This window comes from Phaethon lepturus, unplaced genomic scaffold (assembly GCF_000687285.1).
Source record: "Phaethon lepturus isolate BGI_N335 unplaced genomic scaffold, ASM68728v1 scaffold24614, whole genome shotgun sequence".
In the NCBI taxonomy this organism is placed as follows: domain Eukaryota; kingdom Metazoa; phylum Chordata; class Aves; order Phaethontiformes; family Phaethontidae; genus Phaethon; species Phaethon lepturus.
In genome coordinates, this window is record NW_010535822.1 from 8562 (window position 1) to 28490 (window position 19929).

Genomic DNA, 19929 nt, shown 5'->3' on the forward strand with positions numbered 1-19929 from the left:
ATTTAGTAATATATGTAAAGCTTTTAAATGAAACGCAATATTTAGGTAACTTAAATGTGTTTTTAAGAATATATCAAGTTTTAATTGGTAACAGCTTTGTCCACCCAAATTTTTCTTTGTCTTTCAATTTGTTTTAACATAATTTTTTATTTACTACCTTAGTTTATAATATGCTGCTATATTCCAACCTAATGTAAAATAATCTTGGTAGGTTTAAAGCATTTGGAGCCTTCACAAAAGGCACTGAAAAAAAATTTGTTATTTTTAAAGGAAATTGAGGTCTGCAAATTAGAGCTACCATGTAGTATACCTAAATTAGATATTACATCTATTATGCTACACTTACTTCTTCTGGGTTCATTATGGTTATATTGTACAGTAGTAGCACAAACAGTCTGCTTCAGGCCTAGTGAGAGATGAGAACCTCAGGGAATCCCCTAAGGGCTTCTGTTCCTCTCTCCCTGTGGAGCACCATAGCCTGGTAGGAATCATTCAGGGCCTGAGTTTCAGGAGAATTCACAAATACTATTGCTTTTATTGTTTACAACTGTGATATTGGCAGAATTATTATTATGAGGACAGTGTGACTGGAATATATGATATGACGTTCCACTATTACAAATTGCGTCTCCGAATTTCCTGCCAAATTCTGCTTTACATTTGATAACAGACCTGATCAAATTACTATAAAAATAGGAATACTTACAGCCACAGGAGCAAGATTCTCCAAAGGACACCGCCCATGTCATGAAAATGGGTAACCAGGCTCCACAGCAACAGCTCCAGAGCTAGCGGTGGCTCACGGGGTAGGGAAGAGCATCTACACACTTTGTGGTAGGATTCTCTGGTTAGCCATTGTTGTGTGCATGGTGTTGTGATATCTGCTGTAATTTAATGTATTGATTGTGTGCATGAGCTTGCATAATTCATAGCAGGTGCTCACATTCTGCTGAAAGGATGCGCCTAATCACATTACACGTAATCTGGAAAAAAAAAACCAAAACTCCAGTGCATGTTTGGTTTCTCATTACTCTCTTTGTTTGTTGTTTTTGGTTTGGTTTTGGTTTTTTCTCACATGGCAGCACCACTGTAGCCAAAATTTTGGAACTTGATTTTTGTTTCTTTGGGGAGAGGGGGAGGTTTAGTGTTAATACCAAACACTTGAATATGAATATTATGTTGTTTACTCTGCCTACATGGTCTCTGCTCTGTTTTATTCTAAAAAGTTTATGGTGTATGTGAAATATTTCTCATGCAGTGCTCATTTCATATGAGCATATCTCATATGCTTATGGCTCAGAATTTGTAAGCAACCAGAAGTTATTTCCTACTGTTTTGTATACTGTTTCTAACTCCCTAAAAAATATTTTGTTAAACTTACTACATGATGCTATGCTATGTAGTTAAATTGGAGCTGAAGGTGGAAAAGATAATCTTTGGTCAGGAAAGAAGATATAATTTTTGTTTCATTCTTAATGATTCTAACTGATTCTATTTAATAGCATTTATTTTTATGGATCTACTGGAATCTGGACTGTACCAAAACTCTCAGACTTTAATGAGGTCAAGATTTCCTTCTCATAGCATAATAACAATAAAGTACAGTAAGACAGAGCTTGTACTAAGCCTGGCTTTCCACTCTTCTGATTGTCTCATTCATTACCAGCTGCCCTTAGTTTTTGCCAGGGAGGTCAGTTTTCTGACCTTTTCTTGTTTGTAAATGAATTGTTAGCCACTTGCATAAAGACATTTTACCTGACTTTTAATTATAGATAGTCTAGATTATGGAATATTCACTGTGCTGTGTATTTCTAACAAAATTTTTCTGAAACTTACCCTGTTTCATAGTGATCTACTAAGCAAGCCAATTCTGAGATGCATTGATTTAGCTGTCCTAAGAATATTAAAAGTATGTGTATGTTGTAGAGGGAAGAAGTTCTTTTGTGTGATTTATCTAAAAAGTTGGAATGGGCCAGACAGATGAAACCTTTTGAAAACTCTCCATTAAAGGCAGAGAACTTTAGTCTTCTAAATTATTATTTACAGATTCTGCGTAACATGAAAAATATTTCTATGTTATACTTGTGATTTCTGCCGTCATAAGTGTGTATCACTGAGACTGTATTTTAAAGACATACAGTGAAAGAGACAGTTTGAAATGTGTGTTCTATATTGTGTCCACATTTGTCACCAAATGACTTGATTCATAACTTAGAAAAATAATCTTAAAAATGTCTGTTAGAAAAATATAACATCAGTACTGTGCATTTTGTACCAGAAGATGCACCATATTAAGATATTGCATGTCCTTAGAAATATGGGAATAATAATACATGCCTAATTATTACTTACTAATAGTGTTAATGTTACCTAGAAGCCCCTATTAGAAATTGAGGCCCTACTATAAGAGATACTGTATATACAGAATGTAATGACAGTCACTGCCCCCAAAGAATTTATCTAAATAATTAAGCTAGTATTTAAACTTGAATTCCTATATTGCCTTAGGTTTTATTTAAGAATGTTTTAATTTGGTTAAAAATTGATCAAAATTGTCTTTTTTTAATATAGTACAGACTAGAAAGAAATCAGCATTTTATGTTGATACTTATGAAATCCTACCAAAATGTAAAAGCATATTAACTCGCAGAATTATAAATCACCTAAAAATGCTAATGGTAATATGCTACTAATGATTTCCGTAGTCACTTTTTAAAACTATTTAAGCTAAACAAGTAGAGCATATGTACAACCATTTATGTGAAATTTGAAATTTCAAATATTAAGTGAAATTTGTCTCTATTGACAAATGTATTTGTCATCTATTTTCCCGCACTACTTTTAAATGCACGTTAGGTTAAAAGCTTCGTTGTCTCCCAACTCTGACTTTGCGAACAATGCCATTTAAATATTAAAAAGAGAAATCATGTATATGTGTAGAAAAATACTGATTCCAAAATTTCTGTGCCATTAACTTAGAATATGTATGGTTTCCTTTGTATGCATATCTAAACAGAGATGTCAAAGGAAGCTACAAAATGTTTTAATGTTGACTGCTGTACGGAAATGTTCTGAAAGTACTCTTATCAGAGAAGAAAATCAATGCAAAAATGAAACCAATATTCCATTTTAGATACCCTCTATGGATATAAATGCATGGAAAGGCTCTTGGGAATGAGTAGAAAGGAAGCTAGGAGTGTCAGTGCTGTAATGGAATAGGTTGGTAAAACAAGAATCCTGTGACTGGAAAAAAAAGAGCAACTGTAAAAACTAACATATTGAAATAAAACAAATGGCTTTTGTTGTTACTATTAGTCTTTAGTTATGCTTGTTATTTGCATATATAATTTAAATCAACGCTCTCATACATTAAGATTTTATCCAAAGCTGTCTGAAATTCAGTGGTAACATTCTTGCCACAAAGGCAAGGCATCCTTAAAGTATCTTTCCTGATTCTCAAATGCTAAGAACATTATAGTGACAAGCAGGCTCCTCGTATAAGTTAGGCAGACATGGAGCTACTGGAAATCTTGGTTGTTGTACTGTTTGCCTAACTACTCTTCCACTAAATCAGAATTAGAAGAACATACTGTGTGTGCTCATCCTGCAGTGTTTCCTAAGTGTTAAAAAGACCTCTTCAGATCTGGTGGATAATGGCATAGATCAGCCTACCCAACTTCAGTCAAATGTTTCCTAAGAGAATCAACAGATGACTGATAAATAATCCTAGCGTAGATTTCAATAGTGTGTAGAACTACTTATTTCAGCTAGCATACCTGCCACAAGCAACCATTTTAGCTACTAAAAGTGATTTAAAAGTGATTTATTTGAAGTGTGGGTTCTGAGAGGAATTCAAGCCAGTGTTTACAGTGTTACAAAAAGCAGATTCAGTGATGTGCCGTAAATCTTGTAAATAAATTTCATTTGCAGTGAGCCCAAATTTAAGAACTTTAAAGAGAAATCAGGTTTCTATTGTTGCAAAGTATTTGTGGTTGCTTAGGAAGAAATAAAAAGCAACTAAAAATGATGGCATGTGCTGAAGTACATTTTATTTAGACCCTGTTTATCTGTGAAGTAGATGAGGAAAATGAATAATGAAACTGTATTCACAGAGAAGGATATTGTCAAGGATTGGGGTGGGGGGGCATGGGGCAGAGAGAGGGAAGTAAGAGACAGGGAATAAAAATGCTTTGCAAAGACTTGTTAGCTTATCAGGTGAAGATCCTACATTGAGTTGAAATCTAGTGCATGAAAGAAATCACTTGTGGCATTTACTGTCACAGAGAAACCAACTGAGAAACCCATTGCCTGTCTTCAAGAAGGTGTTATTTTCATCCTGCCTCATCTATGACATGCCAGGTATTTTCTGGATATGTTGCCGAAGTGTTTGTTAAATAATTGCAGCAGAAATACTAGGAAGACTTCCTTGCCAGGCTTCAGTTTGTATTACTTTAAGCAAATACTTATTACTGAATGCATAAACCTTGTTAAGTCAGGATATATGTAAAGGAGATGTTCTGCTGCTAGTCTTGCATAAATTGCCAAAATACTTCAGGAATTAATGTGCAGTAGATGTTCATTTTGATCTCCCATTTTTAGTTTCCTCTTTACCTCTAATTCAAAAAAGTACTTAAACTTATGTTGTCCATCAAACAAACTTAAATGTGATCTAATTTGGACTTAAATGCAAGCTTATAGTTCAATACATGTTTCATTACAGTCCTAGATTCTTCTTAAAATCAGGACCTAAAATCGATAGGATTTTTTTTTCTTACCTGTATAAAACCTCTATTTTATAAAAAATTCTTTTAACAAAAAAAAAGTATTCTTATTAACTGCTATTTTCTAGAAATATATAAGCAATTGGCTTTTCACTTGTGTTATTGATATCTTAAGCATACATTCTAATTTCTTTTTTGCTTGATATAACTGAGACTTTGCTTTACTAATCCACTTCATAAAACAACTTTCCAAACCTGCACTCCGTCCTTGATTTCTTTTTTAAGCAAAATTGAAGAGCACTGGGAAGTTAGTTTATACACTGAATGACTGGTTGCCCCTACATCTTTATAGATGTAATGTAAACTAAAAGGGCAGACTTGCAAAATATTGTGAAGTCTGATATCAGAAGATTTATGAAAAAAGATTTCAGAAGTATTTTAAGGGTGATTTAGGTTGTGGACTTGGTACATTATCCTATGCAGAAATGCACTGTCCTACACATTTTCAACATTATTTAACATTATTGTATAGCCAAGAGATACTGTACTAAAGTATTGTAACACTTCTGTGTAACCCATGCTCAGAACCACTCCCAGCCCCTGCCAAATTGAATTGAAACTAGTTGGTTAGTTATTCTCAGGTTCAGATTCTTGTTGTTGAAAAATGTGAACGTTTTTAAAATCCATTAGGTTGGTTTTGATTTCTAGGATCACAAGGAAAATAGTTTTATGCTTTGGGATATTTCAATGAACAGGAATAATCCAGAATATCACTGAAATATTTTGAAATTAAATTTGGCATGTGTATTCTATAAGAACTGTGTTCTTGGCAAAGTGTGGAAAATTCCAGAAATCATAATATATCATATACACAATTGTTCTATCTTTTTAAACTTTTTTTATGTTAGGCACAGTGTTCTTATTTATATGTATGCATATTTATATATGCTGATATTTACCTATGCTTTGAAATCAGCGTGCTTGTGTTTATTTGCATTATTACACATTTAAACAAATGCATTTAATGCATCTATTTGAATGTGATACATCATATACATGTGAGAACATTAATGTTTTAATGAAAGATATTACAGGCTAAACACATTATGGCTAAGATTTTCTTATTTACAAAAGTTATGAAATTAAAAGTTATGGTCCCCACAGCATTTTAAATACCAATACAAAACTATTTAAATACAATTGCAAAAAAACAAAATACTAGTCTACATTGTAAAGAAATTATCAAAGAACTGTCATGCTCATAATGGGGTTCATAATTTTAAATTTCCTACTGTGAGTGTATGTAAAATCTCAACCATAACAATAAATTGTTTCTTTGCATTTGATTTATAATTTTAGAGTGTATTGTGCATGTTGAAATGTGATTTAGAAGAAGAGGAATCATTCTGAAAAACAAACCAGCTAATCAGTAGGATTATGTTCCTACATTGCCAAGTACAATCCTTGTTCCTAAACAAGATTAAACATATTTATACATACATGTATTTTATCTCAGGGAGTCAACTACTTTATGTCCAAGGGCATACTAGACGATTCACCGAAAGAAATAGCTAAGTTTATCTTTTGCACAAGAACACTAAATTGGAAGAAGCTGAGAATCTACCTTGATGAAAGGTAATTTGAATTTCTCTTGAGACATTTCTTACACATTTTCAATGTACAGCACCATTCAACAAGACTTTGCTTGTATTGATGTAATTTTAAAGATGTAAAAATGCAAGAAAATGCAACTATAATGCTGCTGCTAAATTTGAACAATTACTCAGTTCAAGTATTTATGTGACTGTAACAGTTTACAAGAACCCGTGAAAATACCACTTATAACTAGTAAAGTACATCCTGAGCTTTTTCTGCATTTTTTCAGTTCTGGGCACTAACTGTTTTGAAGTTACAGTGAGCATTTAAACTGCACAGGATAATCTTTGTGCTGTATGCCATTCAGATTTTATAGATATTTTGCTGCTTTTTTTGACTTGAGCTTTCTTTTTTCCTGTCTAGTATGGGTGTTAATCAGAAAAAGCAGTTACCACTTTACCAAGAGATGACAGCTTTTTAACGAATGTTGAATCATCTAACCATTGCATTTGGTTGTCTGATATTTCTCGAATGGCAAACCCACCTCCTAAGATGCAACAGAGGGAACATTCTCCCTGCTGTAGCATGCTCTTCTACCTCCAGAATGCGTTCTCTTGCCCTCCAGGATACCTTCAGGTTGGGGTAGTGCAGTATCAGGAAAAAGGAGCACCAACATGTTCAAGCGAAGTTGAAGAAGGAGGAGACTAATAACTGGACCTAAATAGGAAGAGCAGAAGGGACAGCAGCGCTTGTAGCAGCAATCCTCTCCTGCTTCTCATCCTCCTCAGCCTGTACCACTAAAGGAATAAAAGGAGGCATTCAGTAGTGTTGTCACCACTGACAGTCCTGTGCTGTAAAACTTCAGATTATCAAATATTTGGCAATAGAAAAAATACAAAACCATTTAATGGATCAGATTGCAGGTTAATATTATCAATCCCTACCTACTACCATTCATCTTCCCTTTTTAAACAGTATAATCAGGCACTAAAAATAAAAACTAGGTTTCTAAATGTTGAAACCCTCTCTTAGTACTGAAATGTTTAATGGAAAGGACCTGGTTCACTTCGAATTTGCTTCCAAATTTCTTTCAGATGTCTTTTGCACATCTGTTCATGTATGCTAGTCTGAATCCTTTAGATGTTTCTGTGTTCAGTGGAAAACACTTGAGAGCATCGCACTCTGATGGACTTAGACTTTAAAGGGGTTTTGTGAGCAAATTTTGTCTAACTTAAGCCTGATTTTAACAAGATACTCCTGTAACAGCTTCTATTCAGGCACAAAATGTGTGACACACATGAATCTATTCCCTTTACTGCCTTTTTTAATGGCTTTGTCAGACAGTTTAAAGGAAGCAAAGCCTCTGTGTAGACTATGATTGAATATGCATCTGAAGAAACTTAGAGTTCTGATTAATGTATATTTTTATATTATTTAGATACTATTGTAAGTGTCTGAAGAACATGTGTTTATATTTATGCTGTTAGTGATAAGTTAGTCTTTCAGCAAAGAACAAAGCTCATAAACTTTCTAAAGCTTTCATTTTTATTTTTAAAACCTACACTTTCATACTTAGAGAAGTTTCTTCTAACTGTTTATGTGGGATTTTTTTCTACCAGGCGAGATGTTTTGGATGACCTTGTGACGCTGCACAACTTCAGAAATCAGTTCTTGCCAAATGCACTGAGAGAGTTCTTCAGACACATTCATGCTCCTGAGGAGCGTGGGGAGTACCTTGAGACTCTCATAACAAAGTTCTCTCACAGATTCTGTGCTTGTAACCCTGATTTGATGAGAGAGCTTGGCCTTAGCCCTGGTAAGCAAAAACGAGCTTTGAATCAGTGGATCAGTCGTTATATTTCTGGATGATGCTACTGTTTATGGTAGTTTTTAAATCATCACTTAAACAAGTATTTCTGAAAGTACAAACATGCTGTGGGAGGGTTCAGTATACAGGCATCATCCCACTTGGGTTGAAAGAAAACAAAAATAACATACAGATTCTTTTCTTGGACCTAGCTGATAAGTGGGTTTTATTTTGATGTTATCTTTCCTTCACTTTCGTCTGTGTTTAAGCTCTGTACTATCTCTAAGTTCCCTCTTCCAAAGACTTACACTCTTAACATTTTACCTTGTGGATAGTCCCACAGAAATGAGAGGGAATTTGGGGCCTCACTCAAGTTAACAAGCATTTCTAATTGGTTGGGGGGGAGACAGTTTTCAGCAGTGGGACTGCTTATATATTTAAAGATAAGCTTTAGCAGGATGTTGGCCTTCGTTTACAAAAACTTCCAAGAATCTGTTTAAATGAATGTGCATAAAGCCCTTAGTGACTTTTGGATAATGTAGAAATATTAAGAGATTCATAAATGCTCATTGGGCAATGTGCTGATATTATTACTTTGAAAATTGCTGTATTAAATTTTATTTTACTGGGATACCCTTTTGAGTTGTTATATGTGTGTATGTATATATATAATTATATGGCCCGATGACAAAGACCATAAGGTTGTTGGACAGGGAACCATATTTTAAATGATCACAGTTTCCTTTCTAAAATATATTTATTCTCTCCTGTCTAGATGCAGTTTATGTACTGTGTTACTCTTTGATTCTACTTTCCATTGACCTAACAAGCCCTCATGTGAAGAACAAAATGTCAAAGAGGGAATTCATCCGAAACACACGACGAGCTGCACAGAATATTAGTGAAGATTTTGTAGGGCACCTTTATGACAACATCTACCTTATTGGCCATGTGGCTGCCTAAAAGCACAACTTGCTAGCACTTAAAATTTGTAATTTTCAAAAACTACATCAACTCAAGAAATTAATTATTTTGTAGAGATGGGGGTTATTTTAGTGCTGGTCATTCTAACCTCTGTATGCAAATCGAAGTTTGTGTGTGTAAGTGTGTGTCTGTAAACTACCTTTTCTATCTATTTACCGTGGAAACGGAAGGATTTGGAGATCTGTTTTTCATAATTTTTTTAGTTTTGCACAAAACAACGCCATTAGTCTGACACAGCCATTTACGAATGTTAAACTGACATCACAGTCTAAGCTGACAAAGTGGTGAATTTGTGCATTAGATCTGCTTAAATCTTTAATAAGTTCGTTCTTTTTAGAATACCATGTAATGTGTATATATTTAACTAAAGAGATTTATAATCATAATTATTTTATTGTAAAATATTTTAACTAAAATTTCTTCTTTTATCTCTTAAAACAGTGTTGTAGTTCTTTGTTTCGTATTTTTTTACAATACTGGCTACCTCAGATACATAAGCTAGAGAAACACTGGGCTGAATACTACAACAAAGTTTATTCTAGGACATGACAGAACACTTGTAAAATATCTAGGCTGATATTTAATACTGTATTGACTAACTTAAATTAGCACATTGCCAATCTGCCATTCACTCAATTTTAAAGAAGATTACAACCTCTATTTTAGATGAACCCTGATGTCATACAGGGATAGCCTAAGGAAATCGTGCAGTTTACACAGGGAGACCCAACCTATATTGCAGACACTAGTTACTGGGGACATGGGGCAACTACAGTCATCTATTCGGCACAGTAAGCAAGGAAAAATCTCAGCAGGGAAAGTGTTAGGGGCTGCTTTCAGCTGCTTCCCTCAGTCTGGAAGTGTCAATGATGGAAGTGCCTGGGCAAATATACACCAGATGACTCATTGCTAAAGCTGTTCAAAACTGACTGTGCAAGATGAGAGCAGTGACTGTGCAGGAGTGGAAAGTCATTTCAGACTCAGATACTGAATTACTCTTTCTAAGTCTGTCATGTAGCTAGATTTTGAATAGTTCTAGATTCATGAAAGTACTTCAAAAATGGTGTTGGTCAGGTTGTCTTATGTTTTCTGAAGTGTGGAGAGTATTAGCAGTGCAACTGCCATGCGTATGCAGGAACTGAATAAGGATTTGCCTGGTTTTTGTTCAGTAACTCATAGAGCAGAACTTTACTTAAACTGACATAACATGTAGTTGAAATCAGAGCTGTTCCTGATTATGTTTGTTTACATAATATTCAGCTATCACTAGCATCTGGGTTCATCATGGTAACAAGTAGATTTATCCTTTTTCCCTACCACACCATGAGGTGAGGTAAGAAGATATTCTTTGTTCTGTTTTACAGATTAATCTGATTTTTTTTAATTTTTTTTTTTTTTAGGTAGGAAGCCTATGGCAGAGACAGAAATTGAACGCGTGTCATACTCCTCGTAGGCACGTGCTTTGCCCACACTGCTGCCTTCTGTTTGGCACATAGGGAGTGTTACATCTGTCTTAGATATGAACAGAGTGATGACAATGACAGTCCATATAAGGGCTACATAAATGACAGGGAGAAAAAAATTTAGGTACTGCTGCTAAGTGTTTTATATGCTGTGTTTAGAGCTCTGGTCCACATGCAAATATGCACCCAGAAAAAGTTGTAATATTTTTTTTATTACGTTACCGTTAATCAAGTATAAATGTTGTTTGTATTTGTGTAGCATACATAGCCAAAGCCAGCAGTATTGCAGCTATCTTCCAGACAGGTTTTACAATGTCACTCCCCTCTCTCAGGATAACTTCTCATTACTTCACCCTGTGTCATTTCAATATATTTCAGAAAGTCCAAGGAGGCATTCCACAGTAGTCAGTTAATCTCAAACACAAATAAAGAGTATGCGGTACATTGGGGAGCTTTGTTTAAGGCACAGGTATCTGCTCCTGAAAAAAAAAAAAAAAAAAAAATTTAACATGGTCTGTAAAACTAACAATAAAGGTTAAGTGTCTCTATGCTCCTTACAGTGATCTAACATGAAGACTTGCAGAATATGGCTTCCCAGAAAACACTCCTCAGAAGTTACAGACTTAAAAAGAAGAATTCAATTAATTTTGTAATTACAACAAATCTTATCAGGAAATGTTTTCTTCTCAGACCACAAATTAGGTCTAAAAAAAATTAGGCACAAAAGGCCTAATTCTCTTCTGACTAGTATTTATTTTGACATTAGCAATACTGGTTTTGATTTTGCACTGATAGGAGAGTACAAAGTGTTAATCTGCATTTCTCTTAATTTCCAGTTACCCTCAGTTCCTATTCTCAGATACAGAACAAAGCCTCCAGACAGACAGAATGTGTTTCTTCTGGAATAGAGGAGTACAACTCCTAACAAGGTTTAGAAAGCTTCAAGGTCAGTGTAACAGCCAAGAAGATAAATTAGAAACAGGATGATATAGTTAAAATTTCCATAAGACACAAGTCCAGGGGAAAAGAAAACCAAAACAAACCCCTAATCAGATACAGATAACAGCATCTGTTCTTCACAATAGGATCTTGAACTGTGTTAAATGGTTAGCACCCAACTCTTGCTGTACATTATGTCACTAAGAGTGGAACAGAAAATGGCAAACGCATCATCCCAAGTGTGAATTCCCTTAGAGGTAAGCAAGAAACAAAAAATAACAGGAGACATTTCTTCTGTCCTTTTTTCTTTTGAAGTTTGTCTCTTTGGCCAGAGTGGCAGAAAAGTAATTTTTTTTATTTTAAGAATCTAGACTTTTCATGAAGTTGGGCAATTTTCTGTCTTAAAATAAAAAAAATCTTAGCAGATGCAACAATAGTCTTACAAAGTGAGAAAGATGAAGTTTGAATTCTCTTAGTCATCCTCCAAAAGCCCTCTAAAAACTAAGTTTTGGGCAGCATTTTCTTCAATGCACTACTGGTGTCTCCATGAACGTTTTAAAAGAAAATAGCGATAGATACTTCATTGATCCAGGTGTCATTAATGACGTGATATCGGAAATAGCTACTTGATCGAGCACTTCAGGAGACTTAAGTAGAGGATCCCAAGCCTAATTACATGAGCATGGTCATGCTCATAACTGCAAAGCGATTCCTGAGCTATTGTGATTCCACCCCTGCACGTTCTTTGAACTTTGGCCACGTGATGTTGCCTTCACACTAACTCTACACTGCACTGAAGGAAGAAATGAGCCTGCAGTCCATTCCCCTGCAAGCACAAGTTATTCTGGTCCTAAAAGACACTGAAGTTGTGTTCTGAATGGCCATTTCTGAAATTTTGCTAACTTTAGTATACACAGATGTGACAGAAGGACAACTGTTCTTTGTTCACGTAGGGGAAATGAGTGTACCTGTGTCCATGCAAAGTGTCACATAATACAGCTCATTGTTGCCTGTATTAAATTCTGAGGCTCTCACTGCATTTATTCAAGGAATATAGCGTATATTACGTATTCACCTGATTTAGTTACAGACAGTGTCTGATATTCTACATTTTCTCAAAACTCTTATTTCTGTCTTGAATACTTTCCATTCATACTCTAAACAACAGATTTATACAGTTTGGGCTTTTAAAAATAAAGCTGCTTCAACATACAAAAACCCAAACAATTCTAAGTTAGAGACACATTTGTCAATTTTGAAGTGGGCAAGAAATTTGCATTCAGGGAAAAAAAAAAATTCAATATGTTCTTTTCAACCTTTCCCTCCCACCCCCCACACTGGAAAAAGAAGAATTATAAACAGTTTCAAAATACAAATTTAGTAAATAAACTGTATAGCTGGGCAAATAAATGTTACTATTTCCTCTTCAGTATACTGCAGTTTGTTAAAATTCTTTACATAAAATTTATCAATGGGAATTGCTCTTTTTTGAAGTGGTAATGTTTTTGTTCTCTATGTAAGGTTGTCATTGTGCAATCTGATATTTTTTATAGTTCTGTTTTTAGAACACAAGTATTAAATTAAGTACTTAAGCAAAATGGAGGTATACCTGCTTGAGCATGTTAAAATGTCAAAATAACAATAGTAAGTATTTAGAAAAGTCAGATTTACTTGCCTTACAGTGATTGGGATTTTTTTTCTTTTCACATATTTCATGTAAGTATCAAAACTAATAAACATTAAGGCTGATGACTTATTCTCTGCCATTGTAAAACCTACCTCTGTAATCTCAAAAGCACTATTAAAATGGACAAAGGACAGACTTAAAGGATTTCCTGTGTCTCCCATAGACACATTATGGTTTCATTTTGCCTTAAAGAGAAAAAATATACAAACTTTTATAATCTATATATAATAGTGATTTTAGTAAGATAAAATTTTATGTGATCTTCTAATATTATTTATCAGATGTTAGAAGTTAAGACTTACCATACGATGTGTGTAATTAAGTCATAACCAGATAGCTAGGATTAGTTACAGAAATGAATGTGTATGTGAAAAGCTTCAAAGAGGTCACATTGCTCCTTCATCTCTTTGGTGCTTTTCCAGACAACGATGTTAGTACATTTGCAGTTTTCCTTTCTTATTCCTATAAACAAGCTTAGAGAAGAGATGAGTGAGAAGATGTTTACACACAATGCTTCCATTCCTTATGTGAAATTTTCTTGCGTTAAAAAAAGGACTTTCTGTATTTGCTTTATAATTTAAAAAAGCAAAAAACTACAATTCATTGAAAGAATGAAGAGGCTCTCATTTTCAGATATGTGGTTCACGCACAGCACCTAACACAGAGAACAAGCAAAAAGCACTTTTCAGATTTCTAGCAATCCAACAACTACATTACTTTTTAAGCTTAAAAATACTACTTCTTGAGTATGTGTACACGACAGAAATCAAGCATATTTATGTGAAAGCAACATGGTCAGGATACCAGTTCTTTTCAGAGAGGGTATTCATTTGTAAAAGTTAGCTTTCTGCTTGGCAGCGTTGGAGAGGAATGTTGGATTTAATTTAAAATGATTAATGAGATTTTGTCAGACTCCCTGCCTTTACCACCACTGCAGTTTGTCAGCACAACAACCTGGGAAACCCGGACGCCACTCTGTCGCCCAAAACAGCTTTCCAGGAAAAAATAAACCTGAGTAACTAGTGCCAGGTACATGTCAATGGTATTGTCTTTCAGCTGTTGAAAGTTTAACTCCAAGTTGGGACATTTACACATTCTGAGGAAGTGAACCTCATTCATTATTTCAATAGCCCGGTTTTGACAGTAGATACCAGTATAAACTTACATTTTCAGAGCAGGCATAGCCTTTATTATTAACCTTATGGAAAATCCTATAACCCATGCAGATAAGAAATTCTTTAAAAGCGGGGGGGAGCAGGGGGGTGGAATCAAAGCTTGTTCAGGTAAGTTTTTCTGGAGAAAGACCATCTATGCAACCTGTCTCATTTTTGGCTGTATTCAGTTAGGAGGACGTCATCCTCTGATCCACGCGCACGTCGGTAGGCTGCTGAGGAATGCTGTTGGGCTCGAAGCAGATGGATCTGTGTGCACACTATGCTAACAGCCGAAACCCAGCACGTTCACAATACTTCTCATATGCAACCATAACATAGGAAAATGAGTGATTCTCTTGAAATGTAAGCTAGATGCTGAAAATTATTTGTCTTTTTCACTTTCCTTGTGGAAATTATTCTGTTGGGCTACAGCTTGAGCATTGTGTTCTCCTTTAGGCATGAAATACACAAAAACTGAAGAGACTACTTTAATTTCAAAAGCAGCCCTCCCCTTCCAAGAAAACATATGTCTGCCTGTGCTGCACAAGTCTTTCTGCAGCCGTCGTAACCCTGCATCCACAAACTGACCTTTCATTCACTCCTGTGGACCCCGTTATACACCAGTCCTACCCACTAGCTCAGCAAGCCAAAAATCCCGTGAGGCTTCACGGGGATGTAGATGGTGACAAAGACTTAGTACTGCTCTGCTACACCCCGCAGAACATACTGCTTATGGGGCACGATGCCACAGGTATTCTTTGCACGACTTTTATCTTAGGTATTTCTGATGTGTTAAAAAAAGTGTTTTCACAGCTGCTGTTTCCCTGTCTTCACATCCAGAATTCAGACTAACTGTCATAATTACAGGTAACAAAACTGAATTGAAATGTATTTTTATAACTTGAGAACTGCTTAAGCTTGCTTGCCTTCTGCAGCATTAATCACCTGCGTGACAAAACACGCGAGGAAATCAGAGAAATAACTGCTTGAGAAGTGCATCGCACGGTGTGCTGCTCAGTGACAATCAAGATCCTGCATTTTTTCACATTAAATGTAACTTCTTTCTTCTATGTTCCACTTAGGAATTTAGATCAATAAATGTATTTGTTGCTGTTCCATGCTGTCTAAAGTCTGACAGTACCATTTCTGATTTGTGCTAGCAAAAGCTAGTTTTGTTGGTTTTATTTCTCCCCTGGCATCATAGCAGAATTTACAGCAGATACCTGATGTTCATCTATCACAGTAAAAATATGATTAGAAAATGCTTGAATATTTTTTCCCTATATATAAGGTTTAGATATATAACAAAATACAAAGTAAGTCACATGATTAGTAATTAGCTTTTGTTAAAAGTTTTTTCAGCTTTTTAAAAAGAAATGTGTTGATATATTATTTCCCTTTTTTGGTATTAAGTGTTCACAATGTATATTGTGCTGCATAACATATACTGAAAATCACAGCACTTAAAGGCCTAATTTGAAGCTTTAAATGGTAAGACATTGCGCTGACTTCCTATATAAAGTAGATATTATTTAAAATCACAAAGACCCGGAAATGTATTGAGAATTCTTTTAAATAAGTAATATTTAGTAATATTAAGTTAAATCGTTGAACATAAATCAAGATTTATGGTCTGAGTCTAAAGACACAAATCAGTAAAAGGGGAGGAAAGCCAAAAGGAAGACATTTTCTTTGATAAGACTTTTCATTAAAGGTTTTATTAAAACTAAAATTTTGTTAGTTTTAATGCCGATCGGGACAAAATTTTTGAAGAGGTGAGATTAGTGGTTTCTGTAAGAGGATACTTGGTCCCTGCCGTATTTGTGCCCCATCCTCCCTCTTTCCTGCAGTAACGGAACAGCCGGCCTGCCCTGTCCAGCAAGTCTGCTCCTCTCCACAGCTGCCCGCAGCCAGGCTGAGCAGAGTCTTCCTTTGCAGCCCACTCTTCTCTTCCTCCCCCTCACAAATTAGTAAATGGACTGTGTGTAATCCTGTTATTTTAAAAATATAAAGTGTTCTCTGTATTTCTTTACACTGGTTAAATAACAGAAAGAAAATAAACTAGCAGTTAAGATGTACTCTCAGGAAGCATTGATATTTTTTAAGTACAGACAGTTGATCTATTATACAAAAGAAACAGAAAAGAAGCCCGTGTTGCCAATCCTACAGCTTTATGTCAATAACTTCAATCTCATACTTATTCCAAAATTGTCCTCAAACTAATTCCACTAATTCTGATTAACAATCTTTAGTCTATTTCAGAAGTTGTTCACTGCATACTTGAACTAAGCAGAATTTTACATAGAATATGAGATAACACTTGGAGAGGCTTATCTGCATTTTCCTTACAACACACCTAACAAGATACACTCTAGTAAAATTCTGGCCCCACCACCGTCAAAAGTCAATCAGTAACTCACGGGAGTAGAGTCAGGACGTCGTTTCGGTTTGGAAGAAGCAAAAGCTTAGAAGTATCTTTGATGCCTCACCTGCCGACAGACCTGTGGTCTTGGCACACTTTTTAAGCTGATAAATGTCACTGTGCTATCAATTGCGACACAGCACTATTCTCACATCTTTTTGGATGACCTAGTCTCAATAAAGAGGAGAAACAAAAGCAGGTTGACTGTCTGGAGGCTTTACGCTTACTACAAGTAGTGCAAGTAATACTGTTACTTAATGCAAGTAATGCTTTCGTCAAAAAGCATTTAGCCTCAGAGAAAAGAGAAGTAGTAAAATTCAATGCCCATGATGCATAGAAGATCTGTAAAATAAATAGCAGAGTCCCACATCTACAGGCTTAGCAGAATATTGGTCTAAAAGCAAAGGTGCCTCAGTTTTAGTAAACTATAATCTAATTTTCTCAAGCAGTGACGGAAGTGCCCTTTTGGTTTCACCCCCTTTGTAAGCCAGTTCTCAGGGTACAGGTGTACCATATGATCTAGCAAAGGAGAGTTTGTGTGTTCATAGGGTGAAGGGTAATCTGTCGGCTCTGGCTGGCACTTCTCACAAAGAGTGTTTGGTGAGTCAGTAGCATCGTCTTTAGAAGCAAGATCTTCCAGAAAGAGATTTGTCAGTTGCCATATCACAAGGTTTAGAAGGTATGCTCAAAGGCTGAAGAAAGCCAGGTTGGCTGGGTGGTTGGGTGGGGTTTTTATACTGTCAGGTATGTGTATTGTATACTTCTCTCCCCCCTTTCCTCCTTTTTCACTTTCTTAATTTCCAAAAAAACCACTTTGTTTGTATCATTCTTAACAATCATTTATCTTGGGGGAAAAAAAACTCCACAACTTTGAATCTCTGAGGGTAAAAAAAAAAACACGTGTGAGCTTTCACAGTCTTTCCTTAACGTTAAGATACCATTCCTGTGGTTGCCACGAATTTTTGTGAATAAAGATTGTGAACTTCATGTGAGCCCAAAGTGATGCACTGATATCTGAGAGCAGAAGAGAGTCGCCTTACAATAGCCACCCCAGAGGGTTAGAACGTGGAATTGGTGTTACCGTGCTTACATCACTTGCATCAAAGTTATTAAATATTGACAGAATCTTCATGTACAATTTTAATTAGTATTATTTATTTCATGTACAATTTTAACTGGAAATTCTCTATTAGTACTTTTACCCCCATTGTGTCAGTCTTATCTGCCACAGATCAAGACAAGTTTCTCTGAAAGGACTCCATAACACACTGCCATGGAAAATAATACATCGGTTTCACAAGAATAAAGCTTTGATTTATGAAGCTCTCACTTACACGGTGATAAGTATAAACTGTTACATAAAAATAAAAACGGACTTTAAGCAAGCAAGTGATCCAATCCATTTTAAACACAAGTCCTTATGGGGGGGGTGTCCTAGATGTAAGCAGATGAATAACCCAATCCCTATTCTGCTGACGATATACATCTTTAAACACATGCTTTTAAGTTTCTGAGAAACCAAGGAAACCAACTTCCCATACTATTTATACCTGTAAGACCCAACCAGCTTGGAAGGGCAGCACCAAAAAACACTGTCCTGACATGAGCAGTATTTGGCCCAGACTCCTTACACGATCTGTTTTAACAGATAACAACCATGGAGTGAAAGTGAGTTTAATATCAAGTTTATTCTTGACAGGAAAACTCGCACAAGAAATGCAGTAATTGCAACAAAAGAAAAATATGCTTGACAATGGCTCCATAGAGGCAATGCGGTCACAACGTCTTTCCTGAGCAAAACCAACACTCTGGTCCCCAATTTTACAAGTTTGTTTGGCAGCTTTCACCAGCTGGGGAAAGCTCCCCCCGATACTCTCTGCCAAAGCACAGCTTCTGCTCTCTGACCATCATTCCCCCACCAGGCCAAAGCAGTCCAGGGCTCTGCTTAGTGCTCTCTATCCAGAAGCGGCCACAGTTTGGGATCATGACAACATTAGGAACAACCACCCACCATTTCTGCAGCACCAGCCACTTCTTTGTTTCAGCAAAACTCCTGATTTACACCAGCTCAGAATCTGCCCTTCTCTTTTAAGTCCTGCAACTTGATTTTCTCCTACCTTGACACGTAACTATTCTCTCTGCGTTACCGGGATGCTTCAGATCTCTCGTGCTCTTCATGCTATGGATTCCTTGTTCACACATGTCCTTCTGCAAGCAAAAGACTCGGTGTCAGAAAAAGAGGGCACAAACTCCATGCTGTGCAGAGCTCTTATTATCAAACGATCATAAAAAAAAAAAATATACAGTGCATTTGCAGAGACCTATCCCTGGATACAAATGTTTCAAATTAAAGTAAGACTAGAAATGACTGCAACATGAAGAATACTTTGCTGACTAGAAAATCTGGTAAACTCATGTCTTTTCCAGATATATCTATTGCATCGTATTTTAAAATGACCAGGTCTCATGTTTTTCAGCCACATACTCTTGAAATTGTGTCCCTGACTGTAAGTATAGTAGGATTTTTTTTTTAAGTCTTCAACTTGCTTAGGCACTTTCTTTCTTTCCCTTTTCTAATGTTTCCCTTGCTGGTATTAAAACATACAACATAGCATAATTTCCTAACAATACCTCCTACTTTTTAACTGTGATTTCCTGACTTTGCCGGGATCTTTCTAGATACAGTTTCTCTTAGACAGGCTTATAGGAAAAAAAAAAAAAAGGTGTAAATTCTACAAAGTTGACAGGGTTTATATGTATATATTTATGCCTTGTATATATCCTAGGCTCCTGCTCTGCTTGCTTGCCAGTATGACTGATTGACTGCGTCCCGAAAGATGTTTATAAAAGCCGGCAGGTCCCGTGTTTGTACAAATCGGCAAACACCCAAAGAAAGCCAAGCGATCGCGGTCGGCTCCATCCCTGCAGCCCCAGACGGGAGTATTGTTTCGGCGGTGGGTATAACCAATGCAGCCGATGAGCTGCCCTGCCGATGAGCTGCCCTTCCTCCTCCTCATCATCACCACCCCCCGACCCCCGCGGTGCTCAGCAGACCCCTGCAGCCGGAGGGATTTGCTCGGCCGCGGGTCGCGGCAAAGCGAAGCGGCCCCGGGGCCCTTGCCCGGGCTCCGTGGGGTGGGGGGCACGGCGGGGCCC

The 19929-nt window shown here is 36.2% G+C and overlaps 1 protein-coding gene across 1 annotated transcript in view; it reads left to right on the forward strand.

Moving 5' to 3' along the window:
- Positions 1 to 9546, forward strand: part of FBXO8 (F-box protein 8) — a 13532-nt gene extending 3986 nt beyond the window's left edge. Inside the window, exons 3-5 of the mRNA XM_010285989.1 lie at positions 6238 to 6356; positions 7937 to 8133; positions 8900 to 9546. Of these exons, the coding sequence (XP_010284291.1) occupies positions 6238 to 6356; positions 7937 to 8133; positions 8900 to 9087 (504 nt within the window). The 3' untranslated portion in view covers positions 9088 to 9546. The remainder of the gene's footprint in view (positions 1 to 6237; positions 6357 to 7936; positions 8134 to 8899) is intronic.
- The last annotated feature ends 10383 nt before the right edge of the window (positions 9547 to 19929 follow it).